The sequence below is a fragment of the Anser cygnoides genome, chromosome 18, assembly GCF_040182565.1.
Source record: "Anser cygnoides isolate HZ-2024a breed goose chromosome 18, Taihu_goose_T2T_genome, whole genome shotgun sequence".
Taxonomy (NCBI): Eukaryota; Metazoa; Chordata; class Aves; order Anseriformes; family Anatidae; genus Anser; species Anser cygnoides.
In genome coordinates, this window is record NC_089890.1 from 7,624,020 (window position 1) to 7,645,973 (window position 21,954).

The 21,954-nt window shown below is 68.4% G+C and overlaps 2 protein-coding genes across 7 annotated transcripts in view; one reads left to right on the plus strand and one right to left on the minus strand.

The window, feature by feature from the left end:
* Positions 1-4,533: 4,533 nt before the first annotated feature.
* On the plus strand, positions 4,534-9,434 carry HIC1 (HIC ZBTB transcriptional repressor 1). 2 transcript variants are annotated; one of them, XM_066979838.1, is made up of 2 exons: positions 4,534-4,790; positions 5,713-9,434. In XM_066979838.1, the coding sequence occupies exons 1-2, from the start codon at positions 4,739-4,741 to the stop codon at positions 7,656-7,658; spliced, it is 1,998 nt and encodes a 665-aa protein (XP_066835939.1). In that variant the 5' UTR covers positions 4,534-4,738; the 3' UTR covers positions 7,659-9,434. The 2 variants fall into 2 exon arrangements, with proteins under 2 accessions (XP_066835939.1, XP_047924175.1); XM_048068218.2 differs by lacking the exon at positions 4,534-4,790 and adding an exon at positions 5,115-5,137.
* Positions 9,435-9,764: 330 nt separating this feature from the next.
* The window catches only part of SMG6 (SMG6 nonsense mediated mRNA decay factor), a 109,016-nt gene continuing 96,826 nt past the window's right edge, over positions 9,765-21,954 (minus strand). For all 5 annotated transcript variants that reach the window (XM_066979835.1, XM_066979834.1, XM_048068006.2 and 2 more), the window contains 4 exons: positions 17,476-17,629; positions 14,168-14,379; positions 13,805-13,886; positions 9,765-11,989 (listed from right to left, as the gene is read on the minus strand). In XM_066979835.1, coding sequence (XP_066835936.1) covers positions 11,859-11,989; positions 13,805-13,886; positions 14,168-14,379; positions 17,476-17,629 — 579 coding nt within the window. In that variant the 3' untranslated portion in view covers positions 9,765-11,858. The remainder of the gene's footprint in view (positions 11,990-13,804; positions 13,887-14,167; positions 14,380-17,475; positions 17,630-21,954) is intronic.

The window sequence follows — 21,954 nt, forward strand, 5'->3', positions numbered from 1 at the left end:
GGGATTAGTCAGCACCGGGGCCGGCCCACCGGCAACCGGCTGCGCAGCGCCTCCCCCGGAGCACCGCCGCCCCCTCCGGGACTGGGGGGGGGGACGCATTTTGCCCCCCCCCTTCCCCACACCCCGCTCCTTCCCACGGTCCCCCGACGCGCACGCAGTGCGCGTCGGGGGACCGTGGGAAGGAGCGGGGTGTGGGATGAAGTCGTGTGTCCCCCCCCCCAAAATGTCCCCGAGGGGGGGGTGGTGGTGACGGGGGGGGGGGGGGGGGAACATCCCGGAGCGCGGCCCGTTGCTGCCATCTCGTGGGCTTTGCAGGCTCTGTTCCCTTTTTCCTCCCCCCCCCACCCCATATAACCACCGCGGTCCCGTCGGGGGAGCTCCCCTTGGATAGGGGCGCCCGGGGGGGGGGGGGGGGGGGGGGGGGGGTCCCGCGGTGCGCAGCGCGTGGGTCACGCGTGGGGTGCTGGTAAGGGGGGGGGGGGTGACCCCAAGGTGCGGCATCCTGGTGGAAAAGGGGGGGGGGGGTAGCACAAGAAGGGGTCCTCACCATCTTGAGCATCGCCCTACAAGGTGTTCCTACTGCCCCATGGAGCATCGCACCAAAGGGAAGGGGTCCCATCACCCCGCTGAGCATCACCCCACAGGGAAGGGGGTCCCATCTCCCTGCCAAGCATCACCCCACAACGTGTCCTATTACCCCATGGAGCATCACCCCAAAGGGAAGGGGTCCCATCACCCCGCTGAGCATCACCCCAAAAGGAAGGGGTCCCACTGCCCTGCCAAGCGTCACCCCCACAAGGCATCCTACTATATCCCGTAGAGCATTGTCCCTTCACCCCCCCAAAGGGAAGGGGTCCCATCACCCCACTGAGCATCACCCCAAAAAGAAGGGGATCCTATCACTCCGCTGAACATCACCCCACAATGTGTCCTGCTGCCTCACAGAGCATTGCCCCAAAGGGAAGGGGGGGTCCCATCACCCACTTGAGCATCATCCCACAATGTGTCCTACTGCTCCACGGAGCGTCACCTCAAATGGACGGGGTCCCATCACCCTGCTGAGCATCACCCCACAACGTATCCTGCTGCTCCACAGAGCATCACCCCAAAGGGAAGGGGTCCCAGCACCCCGACAAGCATCACCCCAAAGGGAAAGGGTCCCATCGCTCACTTGAGCATCCCACAACGTATCCTGCTGCCCCACAGAGCGTCGCCCCGAAGGGAAGGGGGTCCCAGCACCCTGCCAAGCATCACCCCACAGCGAAGGGCTCCTGAGGGTCACCCTGCAGGGCCAGGATCCCACCGCCCCATTTCACAGCACCCCACAAGGAAGGGATCCCCCTGAGCCACAAAACATCGCCTTGCAGGGATGGGGCCCCTTGTTTAGCCGAGCATCACCCCAGAAAAAAAGGGGTCCCATCACCCCAACAAGCACAACCCCCCCCCCAGAAAGGGGTCCCTCTCCCACCCCAGCATCACCCCGCAATTAGGGTGCTGTGTCTCTCTCTGCCCTTCCTGCCCCTCAAATAAAGATCCTGTGGTTTTGGGGGACACCGGGCACACCGGGAGCACCTGGCGGGGCTCAGCTCAGGCACGAGGCAGCCCCAACCCCACGACTCCCCCAGCCGGGAGCCGCTCAGCACCGCCACGAGTTTCATGGCCCGGCGATGCTGGGGGGGCGACGCTCAGCCCCCCCGCGATGGCCAGGGCCACGCAGGGGCCACGCGGGGGCTGCCGTGCCCCCCACCCCCGGCACCGCCGGGAAAATGAAGTGCGAGCTGCCAGCGGGGGCTCCAGGCTCCTGGCGGTGCCGGATGCGGCCCGGCTGGCCAACGCGCCGTAATCGAACACATGTGTGTGGGCTTCGGGGAGAGGCTGCGCTGGGAAACAGGGCCCTGCGGAGACCGGGGGGCTGTATCCTGTCCAAAAGCCCAGGTCCCACATGAAGCCAGGCATGCGAGCGCGATCCAAACCACAGCTGGATTTGAACCGAATCTCCCAAGCATCTGGGCTAATTTGCTGCGCCGTGATTGATCGTGGGGAGGGGGGGCACGGGCGGGAGACGCTCCAGCGCAGACCTCCCAACAGAGCCAATGACTTAACCAGAGCTGTTTCCAATCTGCGCAGCACATTGAGGCGAAAATGCCCCTTTCCTGCGCGCTCCTGGGCGCCCGCGCTGCCTCCTCCCGCAGCCGCTTGCGCAGGATGCGACCGGGGCAGGGGATCGCCCTGAGCTCCCCAGCCCACCGGGGCTGAGCTCCATCCCCGGGGCTGAGCTCCGTCCCCGGCGCCAGGACCCCCTCGGGCTGGCAGGATGGGACGAGAAGGGTCCTTCGGTGCCCCCCACCGCCCGCCCCAGCCCCTGCCCTCCCCGGGTGACGGGTGAAGAGGTGCAGAGGGTGGAGGGGTTGCAGGTTCCGCACTCCCTGCCCCGAGTTGCTGCCCCGGGGGCTCAGCATCACTCAGCAGGTAGCTGGGGCAGCCCTGGGTCCCGGCCGGCCCCGGGGAGGGAGCTGTCTGGGAGCCGCTGGCTGCCGTGATTTATGCAGCGCAGCCCCGTAAATTACCCGGACGGAGCCCGCGGGAGCCATCGCTCACAGCGACGTCCAGAGCTCCCTGCCAGAACCTGAAACACTTCCAGCCGTTAATTGAACAGGAGAAAAAAAAAATAAAAAAAAAAAAAAGGAAGAAAAAAAAAAAAAAAAGGAGGGAAATTAGTGCCCGGGGAGCTGAGATTAAACCACGGCTCTGCGCCGAGGCTCGCCTTCGTCCCGCTCCCAGGATCCTGATGGGCCCGTGGGTGTGAGCCCAGGATGGGGGCTGGGGACAGGATGGGGAGGGATTTGGGGTGCTGTCCCCTCACCTGGGACGTGCCCCCTGCAGGGTCCCCTCGGGCAGGGCAGCAGCCGTGCCGCCGTGCCCAGGTGCTGGGGTGGTGGCCCCAGCCTGTTTGGGACATCCCGGCTCTGCGGGTGCCCGTGGCCGAGCTCCCGGTGGCGCTGAGCCCCGAGGGCATTTTTGGGGAGCAGCCACACGCGTGGCAGTGCCCATCCCGCCAGCCACAGCACGGCGCGAGCACCCAATTCCCGCTGGGGACAGCGCCAAGGCCACCACTGCGGGTCCCCAGCGCCGGCTCCTGCTCCCCAAGGGCCCAGGGGTGGGTGATGGGGTGAGACCCCCCCCACCCCAAAATCGGGGGGGGGGGGGGGGTGGCCGATGCTGGGGGCACCCTGCCCTGGCGGTGGGGTGCCAGCAGCCACCCTGGAGGTGCTGTGGAAGCCACGGCCCCGGGCTTGCGCAAGCGGCTGCGGCCGTGAGAAAGGAGAAGCGAAAGAGCGAAGCGAGAGGCAGCGCCTGCGGTCGGGGGCAGCCGGGCTGCGCCCCCCCCGGCCCAGCAGATATTTCGGTGCGGAAGGGGAGGGGGGGGTGACACACGAGGTGAGGGTGTTGCCCCCCCCCCCCCCCCTTCCCGCACCACCGCAGCTCCCCGGCCCACCCCAAGCCGCCACCGCTGCTGCTGCACATCTGGGCGCCAGGGCTGTGCCCCCCCCACTTTGTGCTCCCCCCCCCCCCCACCAGCGGCAAATCAGGGCCGGCTGAGCCCCCCCCCCCCCCCCCCCCCAGCACCCCCCCCCCCCGACGGCTCTTCCTTGCGGGGCACCCTTAAAAAGGCGGAGGCGGCGAGGGGGGGGGGGGGGTCACGTCGAGGTGTCCCACCGGGGGCCACCCTTCCTTCCAAGGCAGCACCGGAGGTGGCGGGGGGGACACCGGGGGAGCACCCCCCCCCCCCTTTAATAAAAAAAAAAACCCCACCACCCTCCGACCTCCTCCCCAAAACCCAGCCCCGCCGCCACCACGGGACGCCCCGTCGGGGCGGCCGCGCACCTGCACGGGGAGGAGCCGCGGGTGTTTCCCCCCCCCCCAACTCCGCGTCCCCTCCTTCCCCTTCCCGGTCCCCCCGCCCCCCCCCCCGGCCCCTTCCGAGCCCCGACGGGGGGGGTTGGGGGGGGGCGGAGCGCGGCGGGCGCCGCTAGATGGCGCCCCACGAACGGAGCCGGGCCGCGGGCAGGGAGGCGGCGGCGGCGGCGGCGGGGGAGCCGCGGGGTAGGTGCCGTCGGGGCGCTGCGGCCGCGCCGTCGGGGCTCACCTGGTGATGGGAGGGGAAAAGGGGAGCCCGGGAGAGGACCCAGCGAGGGTTAACGGGGGTCGGGAGCCCCCCCCCCCCGTGGGGGGGGGGGGTTCACCTCGGTGGGTCCGGGCAAAGCGTGTGTGTGTGTGTCCCCCCCTCCCTTTGCGCCCCCGAGGAGCGGGAGCCCCGAAGGGGCGGCGGGAGCGGGCGGGAGGCGGCGCCGCCGTTCCTCTCGCTCCCGCCGGGGCGGAGGGGAAAAGAGGGCTCGGAGAAAGGAGGAGGAGGAGGAGGAGAAGAAGGAGGAGGAGGAGGAGGAGGAGGGGGGGGGGGGGGGGCCCGGCTCTGGTGTGCCCCGCCCGGGGAGGGGAGGAGGAAACCTCCCGCCGTCCCTTTAACAGCCAGCGGCGCTGCGCGGAGTTCAGGCCGGGGTCAGGGGGAGTTCGCAGCCCGGGTTTCACCTCCGAGCTGGCGGCGCCGGGAGCCCCGAGGAGCCGCCGCCGCCGCCGCCGCCCGCTCCGAGGGGCGCACGGGCGGCCGGGAGCGCCGGGCATGGAGCGGCGGCGGCGGGCGGAGGGCAGCGCCCGGCGGCGCCCCCCCCGGGGCTGAGCCATGAGAGTCCACCGAGACCTCGGCTGGTTGGCGGAGGCCACCGGACGCCCAGGTAAAAAAAAAAAACAAAAAAAAGGCGAACGGCCCCGCTCGGCGGCACACACCGCGGCGGGGAGAGGAGGGGGGGGGGGGGGGGGGGGACCGGCACCGGAGGGGAGGCGGGGAGGGGAGGTCCCCTTCTCCCCCCCTCTCACCCTGCATCCCCCCCCCCCCGCCCCGCGCCCCCCTCTCCTCTCTCCCCGGCCGTCCCCCCGCTCACCTCGGGGCGGGGGGGGGTGGGGGGGGGGGGAAGGAAACGGGGGCGGGGGGCGCCGGGGGCACGGCCGGCCGCCTCCCGGGACCGGGGCGCATAAGAGCCGGGGAGGCGCCGCGGGGAGCCGGGGCAGCGGCGCGGCGCAGGTAACGGCGAGAGGCGGCCCCGGGGGGGCGGCCGGGCCCCGCTCCGCTTCTCCCCGCTGCTCGGGGGCTCCGGGACGGCCCCGTTTTACCCCCCCCCCGCCCTCACACCTCCCTCCGTACCCCCCCGTCCAGCTCCCCCGGTGGGGGCGGCAGGTGGGAGCGGGGAGCCGGGGCGCTGCCGGGGCGGCGGGGCCGGGGCGCGGCGCGGTGCTGGAAGCTGCCGCGGGTGATGTCACTTTCTCCAAAATGCCTCCGGGGGTTTTAACCCCCCTTCCCCGCCCCCCCGGCCGGCGAGAAGCGAGCCCCGATATAAGCGGTGGCACGGGCGAGGCGGCGCGCAGAGCGCCCGGGACGCGGCGGCGAGAGAGGGGCCGGGGCCGGGGCTGGGGCTGGGGCCGGGGCCGAGCCCCCCCGACCCCCGAGGTGGTGGCCGAGCCCCCCCCCCCCTCCACCTCCACGCGTGGGCTGAGCCCCCCGACGTGCTGGCCGAGCTCCCCCCCAAGCCGTGGGCCGTACGCCCGGGCGGGGGCACGCGGGGCTGGCGGCGGAGAGCTGACGGGGGCCGTGTGTTGCAGGGCGGCGGGCGAGGAGCGCGATGCTGGACGCCATGGAGGTGCCGAGCCACTCGCGGCAGCTGCTGCTGCAGCTGAACACGCAGCGCACCAAGGGCTTCCTGTGCGACGTGATCATCGTGGTGCAGAACGCGCTCTTCCGCGCGCACAAGAACATCCTGGCGGCCAGCAGCGCCTACCTCAAGTCGCTGGTGGTGCACGACAACCTGCTCAACCTGGACCATGAGATGGTGAGCCCCGGCATCTTCCGCCTCATCCTCGACTTCATCTACACCGGCCGCCTGGCCGAGTGCGAGCCGGGCGGCGAGCAGAGCCTGGGCGCCGTGCTGGCCGCCGCCAGCTACCTCCAGATCCCCGGCCTGGTGGCGCTTTGCAAGAAGAAGCTGAAGCGCAGCGGCAAGTACTGCCACCTGCGCGGGGGCTACGCGCCCTACAAGCTGGGCCGGGGGCTGCGCGCCGCCACGCCGGTCATCCAGGCCTGCTACTCGGGGACGCCGCGGCCCGTGGACCTGCCGCCCGTGGAGCCGGCGGCGCCGCTCAACACGCAGTGCGGGGAGCTCTACGCCTCGGCCTCGCAGGGCACCCCCCTGCACCCCCACGGGCTGTGCCCGCCCGAGCGCCACTGCTCGCCGCCCTGCGGCCTCGACCTCTCCAAGAAGAGCCCCACTGGCCCCTCCGCCCAGCTCCTGCCCACCGACCGCCTGCTGCCCGGCGAGCCCCGCGAGCCCTCGCTGCCCCCGCGGCACGACAGCCCCCCGGTCAGCGCCGGCCTCCTGGCCGGCCACCCCGCCTCCTACAAGGACTCCCCGCCGGGCGGAGAGCCGGGGGGGCACCCCCACGCCTCCGACCCCTTCCGCAGCACGCCGCCCTGCGCCGAGCCCCCCCTGCCCCGCGGCGACGGGCGCGAGCTGATGTACCGCTGGATGAAGCACGAGCCCCTGGGCCCCTACCTGGACGAGGGGGAGGCGGAGAAGGAGCTGGAGCGGGAGGAAAAGGCCGAGTCGCCGCCCGCGGCGCCGCAGCCCCGGTACCCCAGCGTGGAGAGCAACGACCTGGAGCCCGATAACAGCACGAGCGAGGACACGGGCAGCAGCGAGGGGCCCTCGCCCGGCGACGCGCTGGACCGCTACTGCAACCACCTGGGCTACGAGCCGGAGAGCCTGGGCGACAACCTGTACGTCTGCATCCCCTGCGGCAAGGGCTTCCCCAGCTCCGAGCAGCTCAACGCCCACGTGGAGGCCCACAACGAAGAGGAGCTGTATCACAAGGCGGCGGCGGAGCAGGCCGTGCCCTTCCTGGACAAGGGTGGCCCGGGGCTGGGCGACATCCTGCGGCCCTACCGCTGCTCGTCCTGCGACAAGTCCTACAAGGACCCGGCCACGCTGCGGCAGCACGAGAAGACGCACTGGCTGACGCGGCCGTACCCCTGCACCATCTGCGGCAAGAAGTTCACGCAGCGCGGCACCATGACCCGCCACATGCGCAGCCACCTCGGCCTCAAGCCCTTCGCCTGCGACGCCTGCGGGATGCGCTTCACGCGCCAGTACCGCCTGACCGAGCACATGCGCATCCACTCGGGCGAGAAGCCCTACGAGTGCCAGGTGTGCGGCGGGAAGTTCGCGCAGCAGCGCAACCTCATCAGCCACATGAAGATGCACGCGGCCGGCCCCGATGGCAAAGCCAAGCTGGACTTCCCCGACAGCGTCTACGCCATGGCCCGGCTCACCGCCGACCAGCTGGGGCTCAAGCAGGAGAAGGCGGCCGAGCTGCTCTCCCACACCTCGCACTTCCTCAGCGACCCCAAGGCCATGGAGAGCCTCTACCCGTTGGCCAAGTTCACGGCCGAGCACCTGGGGCTGAGCCAGGACAAGGCGGCCGAGGTGCTGGCGCAGGCTCCGCACCTCCACGCCGATGCCGCCCGGACCATAGAGCGCTACTCGCCCCCCTAGCGCCCGCCGGGGGCCGCACCGGCCCGGCCGGGGGGCCCGTGGGGCTCCTCGTGCCCCTGCCTCCCCGCGCGGAGCTGGGGGGCGGAGGTGGCGGGTGCTCGGCCCCCGGCGCTGCCGCCGGCCCCGGAGAACTCGCTCGTAGCAGAAGGTCCCATGAGAGCTGCCCCGGGCCGGCTGGATGGCGTGTCCTGCGAAGAGCGCCGGGCGCCCCAGCTCGCCTGGGAGCAGCCGATAATTCAGGGACTGCCCTCGTGGCTCGGCCGCCCCCTCGCCGCCGCCGGGCCCCGCGGCGGCTCCCGGGACTGGGGCGGGAGGCGAAGCACAAGCTGTGACGCCGGGCTGAGCCTCGAGGCTTTGGAGGACATGAGCCCGCTCCTTACCTCGCGGCCATCCCCGTCTCTGCCCCCACGGGGTGAGGGGGACGCCCTCGGCAGCCCCCCGCATCGCCCCAGCCCCGCGGCGGGACCCGCCCGAGCTCGGTTTTGCTGCGACGGGACCCGGACTGTGCCGCCTCGACCGCCGCGGGCCCGTGAGTAGTTCATCCATCGCAGCCGGAGCGATGCCTCCGAGCTGCCGGCGGCCTCCGGGAGCGGCGAGCAAGGCGGGGAGGTGCACGCCGGCCTCCCCCCGGGAGCTCGGGGACGGACTGACGGAGGGGCCCGAAGGGTTTCGCGGGGTGGGAGGGAAGGCGGCCGGGTCCGTGCCGTGGCCGTGGCCAGGCGATGCTCTTCGATCCGGAGCGGCACTGACCTCCTGGCCCCGACCCCGCGGCTCGGCGGGCACCCCGCGTTTTCGGGAGGTGGGGCAGGGCCTGTCACAGACTGAGCCCCTGCGCCCTGCCCCAGCAGGCGCCTCGCCATCAGGGATGCCCGGGGCCCCGTGGGGCTGCGGGACCTGCGGGGGCAGCCGGGGAGCCGCCGTCCTGGGGGGGCTTCGCCCTCGGGCCGAGCCCGGCGGCCGCTCACCTCTTTTTGCCAAAGATCCCCGTTCCCAGCGCAGCTGGGTCGGGTCGGGTTTGGGGGGGAGCCCGGGCCAGGAGTTTATGACAAAGACAAAGCGCTCGGGTTTGTCAGCTACGCGGACGTGGGCAGCGGAGGCGCGGGGCCGCGGGAAGGGGCAGGGGGGGCCGGGAGCTGCATGGGGAGAGCCGAGCGTGGCCCCGGGGAGGGAGGCGTGGAGCTGCCCCGGGCTGGGCTGCACTGACAGGGGGTCGAACCCCCACGGGGCACCCCTGCTGCCCCAGCACCCCTCTTGTGCCTTCCGTTTGGTGCCCCTCCTCCGAGTCCGGACCCCCCCCTACCCCTGGCCCGGGCCACGACCCCTCTGCCTGGGGCTAATGTGAAGCTTCTCCCCCCCCCCCCCCCCCCCCCCGCGCCCCCTCCTCTCCTTTGCACACGAGGCCCCGGGGCAGTGACTGGCCCCAGCCTCGCAGCCACTGTGCCTTAGCCTGCGCTGGCTGCTCCTGCCCGTGGCGCACCCCTCGCCCCCCCCAGGCCTCTGTTCCCAGCTGGGGACGGGCAGGGGGAGCCTGGTCGGGTCCCTGCCGGGCTGCCCGGGTCCCCCTGGGGCTCGCCAGCACCCGGCTGGAGCTGCCGTGGGGCGCCCGTGCCCCGTTCAGGGGCCAAGCACCGGCAGCAGCTGCACCCGAAGCACAGCTGGAAGCGCCCAGCGGGGCCGCCGGCCGGGTCTGTATCACGTCCGATTTGTACACGGGCTCCTCGCCCTTTTTTCTATAGTCGAAACGGAACGAGCAATAAAGTGACATTAACACGCGAAGCCTCGCGTCCTTCTCTGCCGCGTGGGGCTGGGCTGGGGAGCCGGGACGTGCCCGCGGAGCTGCCCCCCAGCCGGGAGGTGCGGGCTGAGCTGGGGCGGCTGGCGCGGAGCCGCGGCGCTGCGGGAGGGAGGCGAGGGGCTCTGCCGCACGCCTGGTGTGCCCGGAGCCCCCTCGGTTCACGGGGGTGGCCACAGGACAGGACAGGACAGGACAGACGGCCACCACCGTCCTTGCGAGCAGGGACACGTCCCGCTGCCGTCCCCTCCCTGGTGCCCCCCGCCGTCACCCCTGCCCCAAATCTCTGCCGCAACGCGAATGAGACACGAGGCTGCACAGACAAGTGTTTAATACTAAAACTGATTAAAACCAACTTCACAAAATCACCCAAACGCGGCCGCCTCCCCGAGAAACGGGCTCCCCACAGGGAGCGGGGTGGCAGCCCGGCACGGCTGGCCCCGGCACGCTCGGGCTCTGCTCGCCGTTGCGCTGGCCTCTCCGCGCAGCGTCCCAGGGCACGGGGTGGGCGTCCAGCGGGGCTGCGCGTCCCTCCGAGCTGCTCCTACCTAGGACTGGCCTCGCAGAGTGAAACACTGTTAGAAAAAAAAACCCTTTCAAACACACTCGGCTTTGAGGAGAAGGCGAAGTCTGCGCGTTGCGCGCCCCAGCACAGCGCTGAGCGCAGGTGTGGGCTGGCCCCACGGCAGAGCCGTCGCCCACGTACATCGAGCGGGGCCGTGGTGCTCGTGTCCGCTGCTGCCCACAAGCACTCCGTGTGCCCTCCTGCAGGCACGAGCGTCTGCGCTGCTCGGGGACCCCGAAGTCCTGCGCAGGATCTGTGCCTGAGCCGAGCCCAGCCTTTGGCAGCTGCTGCCGTGAGCGGCGCATTCGTATGGTACAGGTAACGGAGCACAAATCCTGCTCGCCCGCGGTGCTGCCCCACCAGGACCACGCGCTGCCGAGGCTCTGACCCCCCTTTGGTCCTCGCCACGGGGCCAGGCAGCCGGCACGGGGTGACAGCGGGCTTCCTGCTCGAACGTGCTCTACACCAGGTCCGAGCCACCCACGCAGGAAAGGAAAATGTCGGGCTCGGTCCTGCTGCTTCCTCTGCCACCTTTGACGCTTCCCTCCCACGGCCGTGGTGGCCCTGGGGGGTCAGTCCCACCCTCCGCTGATGGGACCGGGGCTTGATGGAGCCTCAGGGGTGCCAGTTCATGGGAAAACGTTCCCCCGTGGCTTCCGTGTCTGCAGCGCCACGGTGGTGGTGACAACGTGGCTCCGAGGGGGCTCGGCAGCACCCCGATCCACCTGGTGCAATTCGGACCTGCAGGTGCAGAGCCCTGTGACAAGGTGTCCGTGTCCCTCCGGGGCTCGGGGTGACCTGAGAGGGGACCCCACAGGTGGCCTTGGGACCAGGCACTGCCCAGGCTCTTGGGATGGGACCTGCCATGGGACCCGCCACGCAGCCCGTCCTGGGGTCCTCAGGGACTCGGGGGGTTTCGTTGGGCTCGCGCTGAGTCTTAGGCTGAAAATGTGTCTGCAGGGAGCGGTGCGGGGACACGGGGCTCAGGGGAGGGACAGGTAACGGTGGGGTGGGAGGGGAGCAGAACAGAAAGCAGCTGGGGGGGGGATCGGAGGTGTTCAAAGCCCTCCTCCCCACAAAGCAGGCAGGGCACACACCTGAAACAAACCTATAGGGACGGCTGAAAGCAACTCAAGAAGCAAACCCTTCACCAGAGAGAGGACGAGCACCTCTGCAGGCAGCGTCCCCCTCCGCGGGGTGGGGACAGGGGACCCGGTGCTGCCGGGGACATGCAGGACAAAGAGGTTGGGGCAGGGACGATGGCGAGAGCGGGGCAGCCGGCAGGGGGGGGACCTGCCCTTGAAGTCCGCGGCACCCCCCGAAGGGCGCAGGCAGGCCCATGGCACCCTGGGGAGCCTCGCTCGTGGGGCTGAGCGAGACCGAGCGATCCCAAAGTCTGCGCCGTCGTGTCCCCCGGTCGCTGCCCTCCAAACCCGAAGCGACACCGACCCACGACTCGAGCTCTCTGCAACCAAGCAAACCAAAGCAAAAGGCTGGCGATCCGGCACGGGCTAACCCCAAGCTTCCCTCGGACGGCAGCAGGGCCCTCCGGCTCTGCTCCAGCACCGCCCGAAAAGCCGGCGGGCAGGACCCTCAGCGTCCCAGCCTCCGCGTGAACCATCCACGGCCGTGACCTTCCCAGCTCGCCTGCCCCCGGGGCGGGGGGGGGGGCCCTTCGCAGCACGGCCATTCCGGGGTGGGTTGAAGACGTGGCGTTTATTGTTCGTTGTGGGCTGGAAGGCGGCGGTGGCGCGTGGTGGTGAGGGCTGCCTCCGGAGCCGGGCTCCCAGCGCAGCACGCTGCGTTACTCACTCAGGGGGCTCTGGACCCCCCCTCGGCCCCCTCAGCCCTCCTGGGCCCACTTGAGGAAGGTGGGGATGTCCCGCACCGGCACGTTGCGGGTCAGCGCTTTGACTCGCAGGTTCCGATCGTCCGTCAGCAGAACCACTTCGCGGAGCAAACGGATGGGATCGTCTGGGGGGGGGGGGAAAAAGAGAGCGGGGTGAAGCCCGGACCCAATCTGCCCCAGCTTGCACGCACCCCGCGCCACGCTGCCCCCACGCCGCGCCAAAACGGGGCCTGAGCTCCCCAAAAAGCACAGCCGCCCGGCACCCCGGCGGTGCTCCCGGCTCCCCGCCGCCTGCCAAGGCTTCCTGGCATGGCTCAGACACAGCATTTCATCTCCAAGGCCGCCTTCTCCCCCCTGCTCCGGCTCGGGGCTGATTTGTGAGCTGTGCCCCCAGCCCGCTCCGTGCGGCTGCCCGCGGCGGGGAACGGGAGGTGACCCAGGCCAGGAAGACGGGCTGCGACCCTGGCTCCAGCAGGAAGCTGGTGCTGTTATTCTGGCGATCTCATTACGAGATCTAAACCGAACCCTGATTTTTTCGAGGCGCTTTTCGGAGTAGCCACCGACACCGAGGACGTTTCTGGCGGAGGCTCAGACAGGCAGAAAGAGCTGAAGCCTGAGAAATAACTGGAAGGATCTTGCCCCCAGATGGATGAGCTGCCCCGCACGCAACGCGCCGGGCTGGGGATGTGGGAGCTCCGCTTACGTGTGTGCGAAGCAGGGGAAGCATATGGGGTATGTGTAAGCAGCTGGGTCCTGTGACCAGAGTACTGTTCCTATGAGCACAGGAAACACAGTGCCTCCGAGCCAGGACTGGAATGGAAAAAACAGAGTTTATGGGAGCCCAACATGGGCCCAGATTGGCTGTGCCGGGAGCGGCAGGCCGAGGGGAAGGGAAGGTTCGGGCTGCGACCACGGTGTCGGGGCCGAGGATGGCGGGGAGGTGGTGGGAGGAAGGGGCGTGCGGGCTGGCCGCGGGGAGCAGGGGCTCGGGCGGCCGCGCGGGAGGGCAGGGCTGGGGCCGAGGGCTGCTGAAAGCAGGATTGGGGAGGTTTTGTGCGGACACTTTAAGAAATGTGTAACAATAAACATCCTCTGCTCCGAGCTGGTGACGCGCCTCCTTGTTACAAACCAGAGGCTGTCAGCTTGTCAGGCCCCATTCGCCATAATCCACATGATTTCAAAATTCAGCATCATTTGCACATAAACATTTGGTGACGGTTTCTCTGTGAATCTGACAAGTTAAGCTGCTAAGAATTCGCACTGACAAATGCGGGTTGATTTCTTGGGCAGCTGCTGATCTAATTCCCATCCCCACCGCCCTGGCAGCAGCCCTGGGGCCGTCTGGTCCCAGCACACGCTGCCGATGCCAAGTGGGCGCCAGGAGGAAAATGGCTCGGGCCAGGAGGCACCGGGGCTCGCAGGGAGGAGCCCTCGCCTGCCTCCTGCAGCAGCCCTGCCTCGTGTCCCCCTCGCAGCCTCACGGCCCGGGGACCACGCCGCTGGGCACGCCGCCGGTGCGGCACGGGGTGGCAGGAGGTGGCCCTGCACTGGGGCCGCGTCTGCTCTCCTCGCTCTGGGAGAAGGAGGAGAAAGCAAAAGGCGCCTGACAAGTGGTTTAACAGGCCTGATGCACGCTCCGGGGGACTAATGGCTGTGCTGGCCCACTGTAAGCGCTGCCGGCACCGTGAAATGGGCTCTGGGGGTGTTTGGAGGGGGCCCCTCACAGGCTGGGGAGTCCCAGGAGGGGTACCCAGAGGTGGGCGTTTGGAAATGCAGCAGGAGGGCCGCAGCCTGGGGCCGGGCAGAGGCAGGAGGTGACACCTTGGTGCTGAAAGAGGCAAAAATGCAGGAGGGGTCGGCTCCAGGGGCCACCAGAGAGAAACAAGGAAACTCTGCGGGCTGCAGCAGAGAGGGACAAAGGGGCTGTGAGGATGTTCTACCTTTGTTAGAGGGCATGAAGTCCTTGGCCTTGTCGTTGCAATAGTGGAGGCAGCAGGACAGAATCAGGTCATCGTTGTTCCCCTGGAAGAAAAGGGCAACGTTACCCCTAGCAGAAAAAAACCTGCAGCCCCGGCACCCTCATTTCCACACCGCCCTGGAGATGGTGTCGCAGGGCTGCTCCGAGCCCTGACACAGCCTGCAAAGGGACAGGGCTGCCCTCTGGCTGCTCAGAGCACGCTAACCCCGGGGACGGGGCCCCTGGTCCGCCCCCGAGGGGGAGGATAACCCTCCAGAGCCCTGCAGCGTGCGCTGGCAGCACTGCCTTGGTGTCCCCATCCCCCTGGGGCCGCGACGCCCCTCACCTGCTGCCCGGTGGTGTCCTCGCTGCGGAAGGAGATGGACTCGAGCTCGTTGCCCCGGCTGGTCAGAGCCCTCAGGCAGTTGTCCCGGCTCTCAAACCTCTCCTCCAGGAACTCGATGGACTTCCTGGCTCTCTCCTGCACTTGGCGGGCATAGCCTGCGGCCCGGTGCTCCATCTCCGGGCCCTTGGCCAGGCCATCCAGCTCGTTTATCACTTCAAACAGGAAGAGGAGGTACAGTTACTAAGGGACAAGGTGCTCTCGTGACCCGCTGCTGAAGCACGCCACTTGCCAAGGCCTCGGGGCCGGGGCACTGGGAGCTGGCTCAGGAAATCTGGGTTCAGCTGCCGCAGCGTCCCCATGCTCCTGGGCTTGGCTGCGGCTCTGGAAAAGCTTTGCTGCCTTCCACCTCCACACATCACCTGGCTCGGCCCCGAGGAGCGCAGGGACCTCTGTGCCCCCCACCCGCTGCTCCCCACCGCCGCGGCGACTGACGGCACCTCCACGCCTGTCTGGGGGTGTCAGGAAATTCCCCGTGCCCCCAGGGGGACCCTGAGCACGGTGCCACCGTGCCTCCTGCCCCGCGGCACGCCGCCTGGCTCCGTGCCTCCTCCTGGCTCCCCTTTCAGGCTCAGAAAGCTGCTGCCCCCCCTGCAGCACGCGTGAGCGGGGTCACACGTGGGAGCAGGCGGCTCCCACTCAGTCCCTGCTTCCCTGACGAGTCCTGGCCCTATTTTCACACCTGAAGCTGCCGTCCCGGGCCGCCCGCAGGGGAGCCGCTCCCTTCAACGCCTCCCCCATCTGGGTCTGATACAGGGCTCGCACATCTGTCCCGACACATGCTGCCGAAGACGAGCCTGGGATCAGGCAGCTTCCCAACCCCGTTCGGCTTAACCGGAGCCTGCCGAGTCCTGGAGCCTCCTGTCCCGCTGCCAAGCAGCAGGAACACCAGCCTCCCCGGCCCCCCGAGCCCAGCAGAGCCCCGGGGGGACACCGGCAGAGCTCCGGGAGGAAGGCACCCTCCGGAGCTGGGGTTGCTGGAAGGGCTGCCCCATCGCCCGGCGAGCGCACGTGTGCGAGCAGGATGCGGCCGGGCGCGAGGCCGTGCACACAGCGGCGTGTCCAGATGCGCGCACCAGCATCCTCGCACGCGTTCGTGCACGGGGCTGCGTGTGCGCGAGGCCGGGCGCGAGAGAGCTGGTGTGCACGTGTGCGCGAGGGAGCCTCTGTGTGCACAGTGTGTGTGTTTTAGCCATGGCTTCATTTCTGAAGATTGTTTCCGAGCTTGGAGCCAAGTCCTGAGTTCAAGTGGGAACTATGCATTCCTTGGGGGTTCGGGGAGAGAGCTCGGGGTCTGAGGCCTCTCCCCAGTGCTGTGAATCACTGCCCGGGGAGCCTGCGTGATCGCTCTGTTCCATGGTGAGACTGGCACTCACTGTCTGGGTATTCAAATTAAAGCTGCATGGAGCTGCTCCGCTCCTCGCTCTCGGCCGGCTCCTCTTGCTACTGCTTGCAGCGACCTGGTGCTGCCATTTCCACACAATGCACGGCTGGGTTAGGGGTGGGGGGAGCTGTGCAAGAACGGAACATCAAACAGGAAAAGCTGGTATTCCCTCCCGAAATCTGCCTTCCTGCTTCCAAGCTAAACAGGCTTCAAAGGGGAGGCTTGTTTGTGCTTCTGCACCAGGCCTGGCTTCTCCATGGCGGGGTCAGCCTCAAGGAGCACGGAGCAGGTTAAAGAGCAAGAGAAACAAACCGAACGCAAAGCTGCACGCTTAACCCCTTGCTGCACCCCCAAGGAAGAGACGGTGCCGAGGGCGAGGGCACGGTTCGGGTCTGGAGGCCAGCGGCGGGACGTGGCACCACGGCCTCTGACCCCACTGGCCGCGGGTCCCCGGCTTACCCTAAGCCAGGCTGGGCCGGCCCAGTCCTCACTTTGCAGCTCCAGGGCGGCAGCACCTCGGGCAGGGAGGGCAACGGGGGCTTTCAGCCCTCCCGCAGCCCCTGCTCGCCGCCCGGGGTTCGGCTGAACAAGCCTCACGTGAAGCAGGCGGGAGCACCGGGGAGGCAGGGCCAGGGCTCCGGGGAAGGTGCCAGCATTCCCAGGTGTTAGCACGCTCCGCAGCCCCGGGGGCTGCACGGGATCCGCCGGGGTGGCTGCCTTCCTTCCCTACAAAACGCCCTGGCACCGCCGTGCCAAGCCACGGAGCCCCTTGACAGCCCCGCTGCCCCCCGCCCAGGGGTCCCGTCCCCAGCCCTATGAGTCCTTCCCGAGCCAGACCCCGCGGGAAGGGCGGCCGTTCGGTGCTGGCTGTAGGGCAGGCAGGGCTAGGAGGCGAGGAGGAGGCCCCATAAAGGCTCGGAGGGCAGGGGATCAGCAGGGCCGCCTGCCTGCCGGAGGTGCCCACGGGGCAGCGCTGACACCCGGCCCCCCGGGGCTGGGGCTGGGCTGGGGGCTGCGTGTGGGCTGTGCGAGGCTCAGCCCCGCTCCTGCCCCAGCCTCTCCTTCTGCTCCGGCCTCTCCCGTCCCCGAGCTCTCCTTCTGTCCCCGAGCTCCCTTAAAGGCCAGGCTGGCACCGGCGCGCAGCCGGCCGCGGCGCGGCACTGGCCGGAGGAACGCTACCTCGAGCCCAGAGAGCGATCAAACAATCAGAGCAAAGGCATCTCACCAAATCCTCCCGCCACCCTGGGAGACCACCCAGCAGCACAGCCGTTATCTGCCAGGGTGAGTGTTTACCAATAACGGGAACCAGCTTGCTGTTTTACTGCGAGCTTTATAAGGATAAAAAGAAGGGCTGGGCTTGAGCAGCTCTGAGACGCTGGGACACAGGCCGGCCATTTGCTCGGGCTGCCTAAGCCCCAGCTCAGCTGGGATAAGCTATCTGCTTTGATTGTTTAACAATTCCTCCTCCTTGCTCCTTCCAAAACTCCTTCCAAATCCCGTTTAACACCCACATGCCTCTCCCAGCCCCTGGCACCCCTCAACGCACCACGGGGAGCGGAGCCTGGGGAGGGCTGTGGGCAGCAAGCTGGCAGGCAGGGAGCGGCGTGGCACGGGGCGAAGGAGCGCCGGCTGCTGCTGGGATGAGACACAGCTCCAGCAAGCAAATATAAAAGCAGGCAAAAGCAAAGGGCTCGTGCCCAGGCCCCGCACCGACGGCGAGCGCTCGGCTGAGCGCGGCACGAGCCGCCCGGCTGCGGACCACACAGGCTCTGCGGGCACGTGGGGCAGCACAGAGGGAGCTGGCACGGGGGAAAAGCCCTTCCCGGGGGAGAGGGAAGCCCACCCGCCTCGCGCTGGCCGTGCTCACCAATCAGGGGCACCACCAGGATGAATTTCCTGCAGTCCAGCAGCGTCGTCAAGCTGCCGAGGTGGTCGATGAAGCCGTTGGTGTCCGGCACCAGGAAGACGGGTCTGATCTCCAGCTCCATCTGCCTCATTTGACTCTGGTCTTTCAGCACAGCCTGGAGGAGAGGGACAGATGATGAGTAAGAAGGACGTCAGCCCCGTGAGCCACGGCCACCGAGAGCAGAAGACACGCCTGGCTGGCACACGTGCCTCCCGCAGCAAGGGTGTTGTGTGCAGGAGGCTGTGTCCGTGCCTCCCGCACACCTCAAGCGCTCCTGCACACGAGTGGGATGGTGAAAGCCACCCCCAGAGCACCCTCCTAGGAAAAAGAGCCCTGTCCAGGCACCGGGGCAGGCTGGCTGGACCAGGAATTGTCCCATTTGTAGGACTGGCAGCGGGCAGGGTTATCTGCAACGATGCCAAGAGCCCTGCCTCGACAGTAAGGGAGGCTGGAGGAAGGGGGTGTTTGTACTCCAGATGGAAACAGCTCAAGGTGACGATCGCCAGCGACAACAAACTAATTTGGGACGCGCAAGCCGTGCCAGCAGCATCCTAACACAAGGACCCTGAGCAGGAAAGGTCTGCGGGGAGCATCTCGCTCTGTCCCACCAGGTCCCGCACGTGCTGCGCCTTTTCTGACAACATCCAGCTGGGAAACCAGGTGGGGTCCAGCCCTGAAAACCCGCAGAGCTGTCCTTGACGGAGCCCCACACGCACTCCAGAGACCAGAGGTGCTCACACACGTGGGGAGGGTCTGGCGGGTCTTACCAGCAACCCCCCGGGGCTGGACCCAGACCTTTGGATGAGGCCATTTGCCAGGACGGGACCGAAAAGCTCACGTATTCCTCTTGACGCTATCGAAGCACTTGGGCTCTTTAGTAAGTCATGGGCTTAAAAAACTCAGGATGCTATTCTAGTGCTTCCTCCGCTTAAAAATAGCTTCCCTGGACTCGCTGATGTTTGCTGCCTCTAATAGGAACCGCTCACCCATGGAGCACAGCAGCACTGCTGGGGAACAGAACCACCAGGCGAAGCCTTGCGAGACCGGGCTTGCAACCACATGGAGCGCCCCGGGGCTAGGAGGGGAAGCCCAGCCTTACCCAGCCCCTTGTGCTGACCCCGCTGTGCCCAGCGTTACGGGGTTTCGGGTCCGAACCCTCCCGCAGCCATGCCAAAGCCCCAGGGGCACCCTGGAACGAAGAGCTGCAGGGGCCAGCAGCGGCCATGGAAATAAGTGGGATTTAATGCGTTTCCAAGTGCTGTCATCTGGCTTTAAATCAAGATGTCTTGATGCTGCCACCTCCCACAAGTCGAGGCAGCAACCAGAACCTTCCCCACGTGCCTCACGCCCTCCTGGCCACTGCTCCCATCGGCCAGAAAGGCGAAAAGCGAGCAGGGGGCACCGGGGGGCGGCTGGCTCCACGTGCTGGGTGCTGGCTCTGCACGTGCACTGCCTTTGCCAACCTTGGGCTGGGGAAACGGCGAGGCAGGGAGGTGTTTGCACGCCTGGGTGCCACGGGAGGATGTATGGAGAGGGGACAATGCGACAGCAGCCACGGCACGGGGCTGCCCCCGCATCCTCGCAGCAAGGAGGGTGTCAGGTGGGTTTCTGCCCAACATTCGGGAGCGCAGAGACGAGATGTTTGGCCCTGGGCAGCACCGAGCCCTACTCCATGGGGACGGAGAAGGGCCCTGCTGGCCGACCCACAGCAGCACGTCCCTCGTCAACCACTGAGTTCAACCAGGAAGGCTCCGCAAAGCCACGCGTCCCAGCAGCCGGCCTGCCACGGGTAACGATGACCCAAAAAAGCAAGGGGGGGGGACCCTGCGTGCGCCCCGACGCAGACCCCAGCCCCACGCAGGCGGCCGGGGGAGCACGGCCCCGCACGCACGGAGCGGGAAGCTCACCTACCCGGCCGGCCGGGGCCACGCAGGTGACAGCGGCGCCGGGTCCCTCGTGGGTGGCATCTGCCCCGGCGGCTCTCGCGGGCCGTACCCGGCCAATTCCTGGCAGCTGCGAGCGATGCCTGTGCCGGCCGTCACGTCCCATTCCGCTCCCCGGGCCGCCCGGTGAGAGAAGGACACAGGATGCGCCGGGAGTGAAAGAGCGAGGTCGGCGGGGAGCGTGCCAAGTCCCCTCGCACAGCTCCGGGCCGCTCGGGGAGCCAGAGGGAAACTCGCCTTTGCAGGGTTCAGAGGCCGGCAGCGAGATTTATTTTTGTTTGTGTGAGTAAAAGGCTGCAGAAGCCTCTGGCCAAGGGGCTTGGGGGGGGGGGAGGAGAGGAGTGGCCTGTGATTCATACAGGCTCCGGCTGGCCTCGAGCCAGAGATGAAAGGGAGCCCATGTGCAGGACGGGGAGCGAGCGCCGCGTTAACCCTTCCGCTGGCCCGCGGGCACGGCCGCTGCCCCACGGCGAGGACGAGGGGGCGCGGGGACGGGGTGGGGATGCCCGCTTCCGGGCCGGGCTCTGCGCCGCGAGCCGACGGTGCCCATCGACGACACCGGTCCCGTCGTGCCTCGTTGTCCCCCGTGGTAGAAGGGGAGGGTGGCCCGAGTGGCTCGGTGGGTGGTGGGGTCTGGAAGACCCTCGGGGGTTGAGCTGGTGCAGCCTCACCCCAGTGCAAGCACTTTAGGACAGGCAGATTTTAGCTTTATCGGGGCTGAACGCACTCCCTGGCTCCGTGGCAAAGGGACCCTGCGGGGCTGGAGCCCGGCAGGGGACCCCTGGGGCCAGCAGCTCGCTGCTCTTCTCGGGGCTAGCCACTTTTCCTTCTCCTGGCCACTGCAGCCCCCAAATCCGCACCCACCCGCAGCCCCGATCCCGGCCACGGCTCCCTGGTCAGGGGCTTCTCCCAGGAGCTCGGCAGGAGCCGGAGGCAGCTCCCGCAGCTGCCCCAGCTGGTGGCAGCACTGAGATCAGACACTCCTGCGCGCACAGTCCCAAATTCCCAGCTCATCCATCAGCTGGGATCACCTGGGGGATTCCCCGGAAGCCGCTGCCTGGCCGGAGGGATCCCACTTTGGGATGGGGACAGGTCTTTGCGAGGGTCGAGCCGCCAGGCTGCATTTTCTGCTGATGGCACAGCAGACAGATGTCCGCCAGGAGCGCAGCGGTGGGTTCCTGCAGCCCGGCAGAGAAAAGCCAGGAGCCGGAGCCCCGCAGAGCTGCGTGCCCTGCCACCTCCGGGACGGGTCACCGGCGGTGACGCCGCCCTGCCGGGACGGATGGGCTGTCACCATCCTGCTGCCACCCCTTCTGCCCTGACCCTCCGAGAGCCGCCCTCCATCCGCGGGGCACCCCGGTGCCGCTGCCCGCTCCGTCCCCGCACGCTCGGCAACGCGCGCGCGTGCGGGGCTGGGAGGCGCGTTTTCCAGGGCTGAGAACAATGCCTCCCTCGCCTCTGCTCGAGGGTTTCCTCCTTCCAAGGTTCGTCCGCAGCGTCTTCCTCAGGAGTAAACGTGCCCCGTGCCTGGTAGCAAGCCGGGGCCGCCGCCGTGGCGGAGCCGCCGTGGGTGGGTGTGCGCCTTCCGCAGCCGGCAGGCACCCGCTCCCAGGCAGGTGCGTGTCAGCGCGTGTGCACCCGCGGCATTGTTCCTGCGCCCAGACGAGAGCGTGAATGGGATGCGGCTATATTTAGCCAGTTACTCACACTACCGCCACAAAGGAGCGGCTGCATCTTAAGGGGGCGGCCGTTCCGTGGGCTCAGAAGGGACAGGAGCGCGGCTATTTTGGGAAGACATGTCATAATTGGCCGCCCGGCCGAGCTGCTTCTGTAATGCTGAGCGAAACAATAGCAGCATCCAGAGGAAGAGCCTGTTATGTTTCAGGTGGGATGTTTTCAACCGCTCAGGAAACTCGGCCGCTCCCAGCGCGCGGCGGCGGCACAAAGGACAGGGGGCTCCGAACAGCGCGCACTGAGGGCCGGGCCAAGCGGCGGGGGCGGCCGGGGGCACGGGGCACGGCCCTGCCACCTCCCCGCTCCACCTGCCTGCCCCGAAAATATTCGGGTAGCGCTCAGGGAGGTGGCTGGCCCTTCGGCTCGCTGCCGTCACCTGCCCGTGACACGGGGCTCCGTGCCAGCATGGGTGAGGGTAAGGGCAGGATGGAGGCGGCGGAGCCAGGGAGCAGCAGCCACCCCGCAAGCCATGGTCGGGCAGCAAAGGGCTGCCCCTTGCCACCAGGATGCAGCAGACTGCGACCTAAACCCGCTCTGCCCTACCTGGCCCTGCTCAGCGTGATGGTTTTGGGGTCCCGGCTTGTGCAGGGGAACCGAGCCCTCCTGCTCTCCCTGCAGCTGGTGTCAGCAGGGCAACCCCCATTCACTATTTCCTCTGCCAGGACCTGTGCTTCCCCCCCAGCCTGAGCAACAGTCCTGTGCACACCCAAGCCAGGGCAGTGAAGGAAGCACAACAAAGCCCAAATCGCCCTCGAGGCTGGTG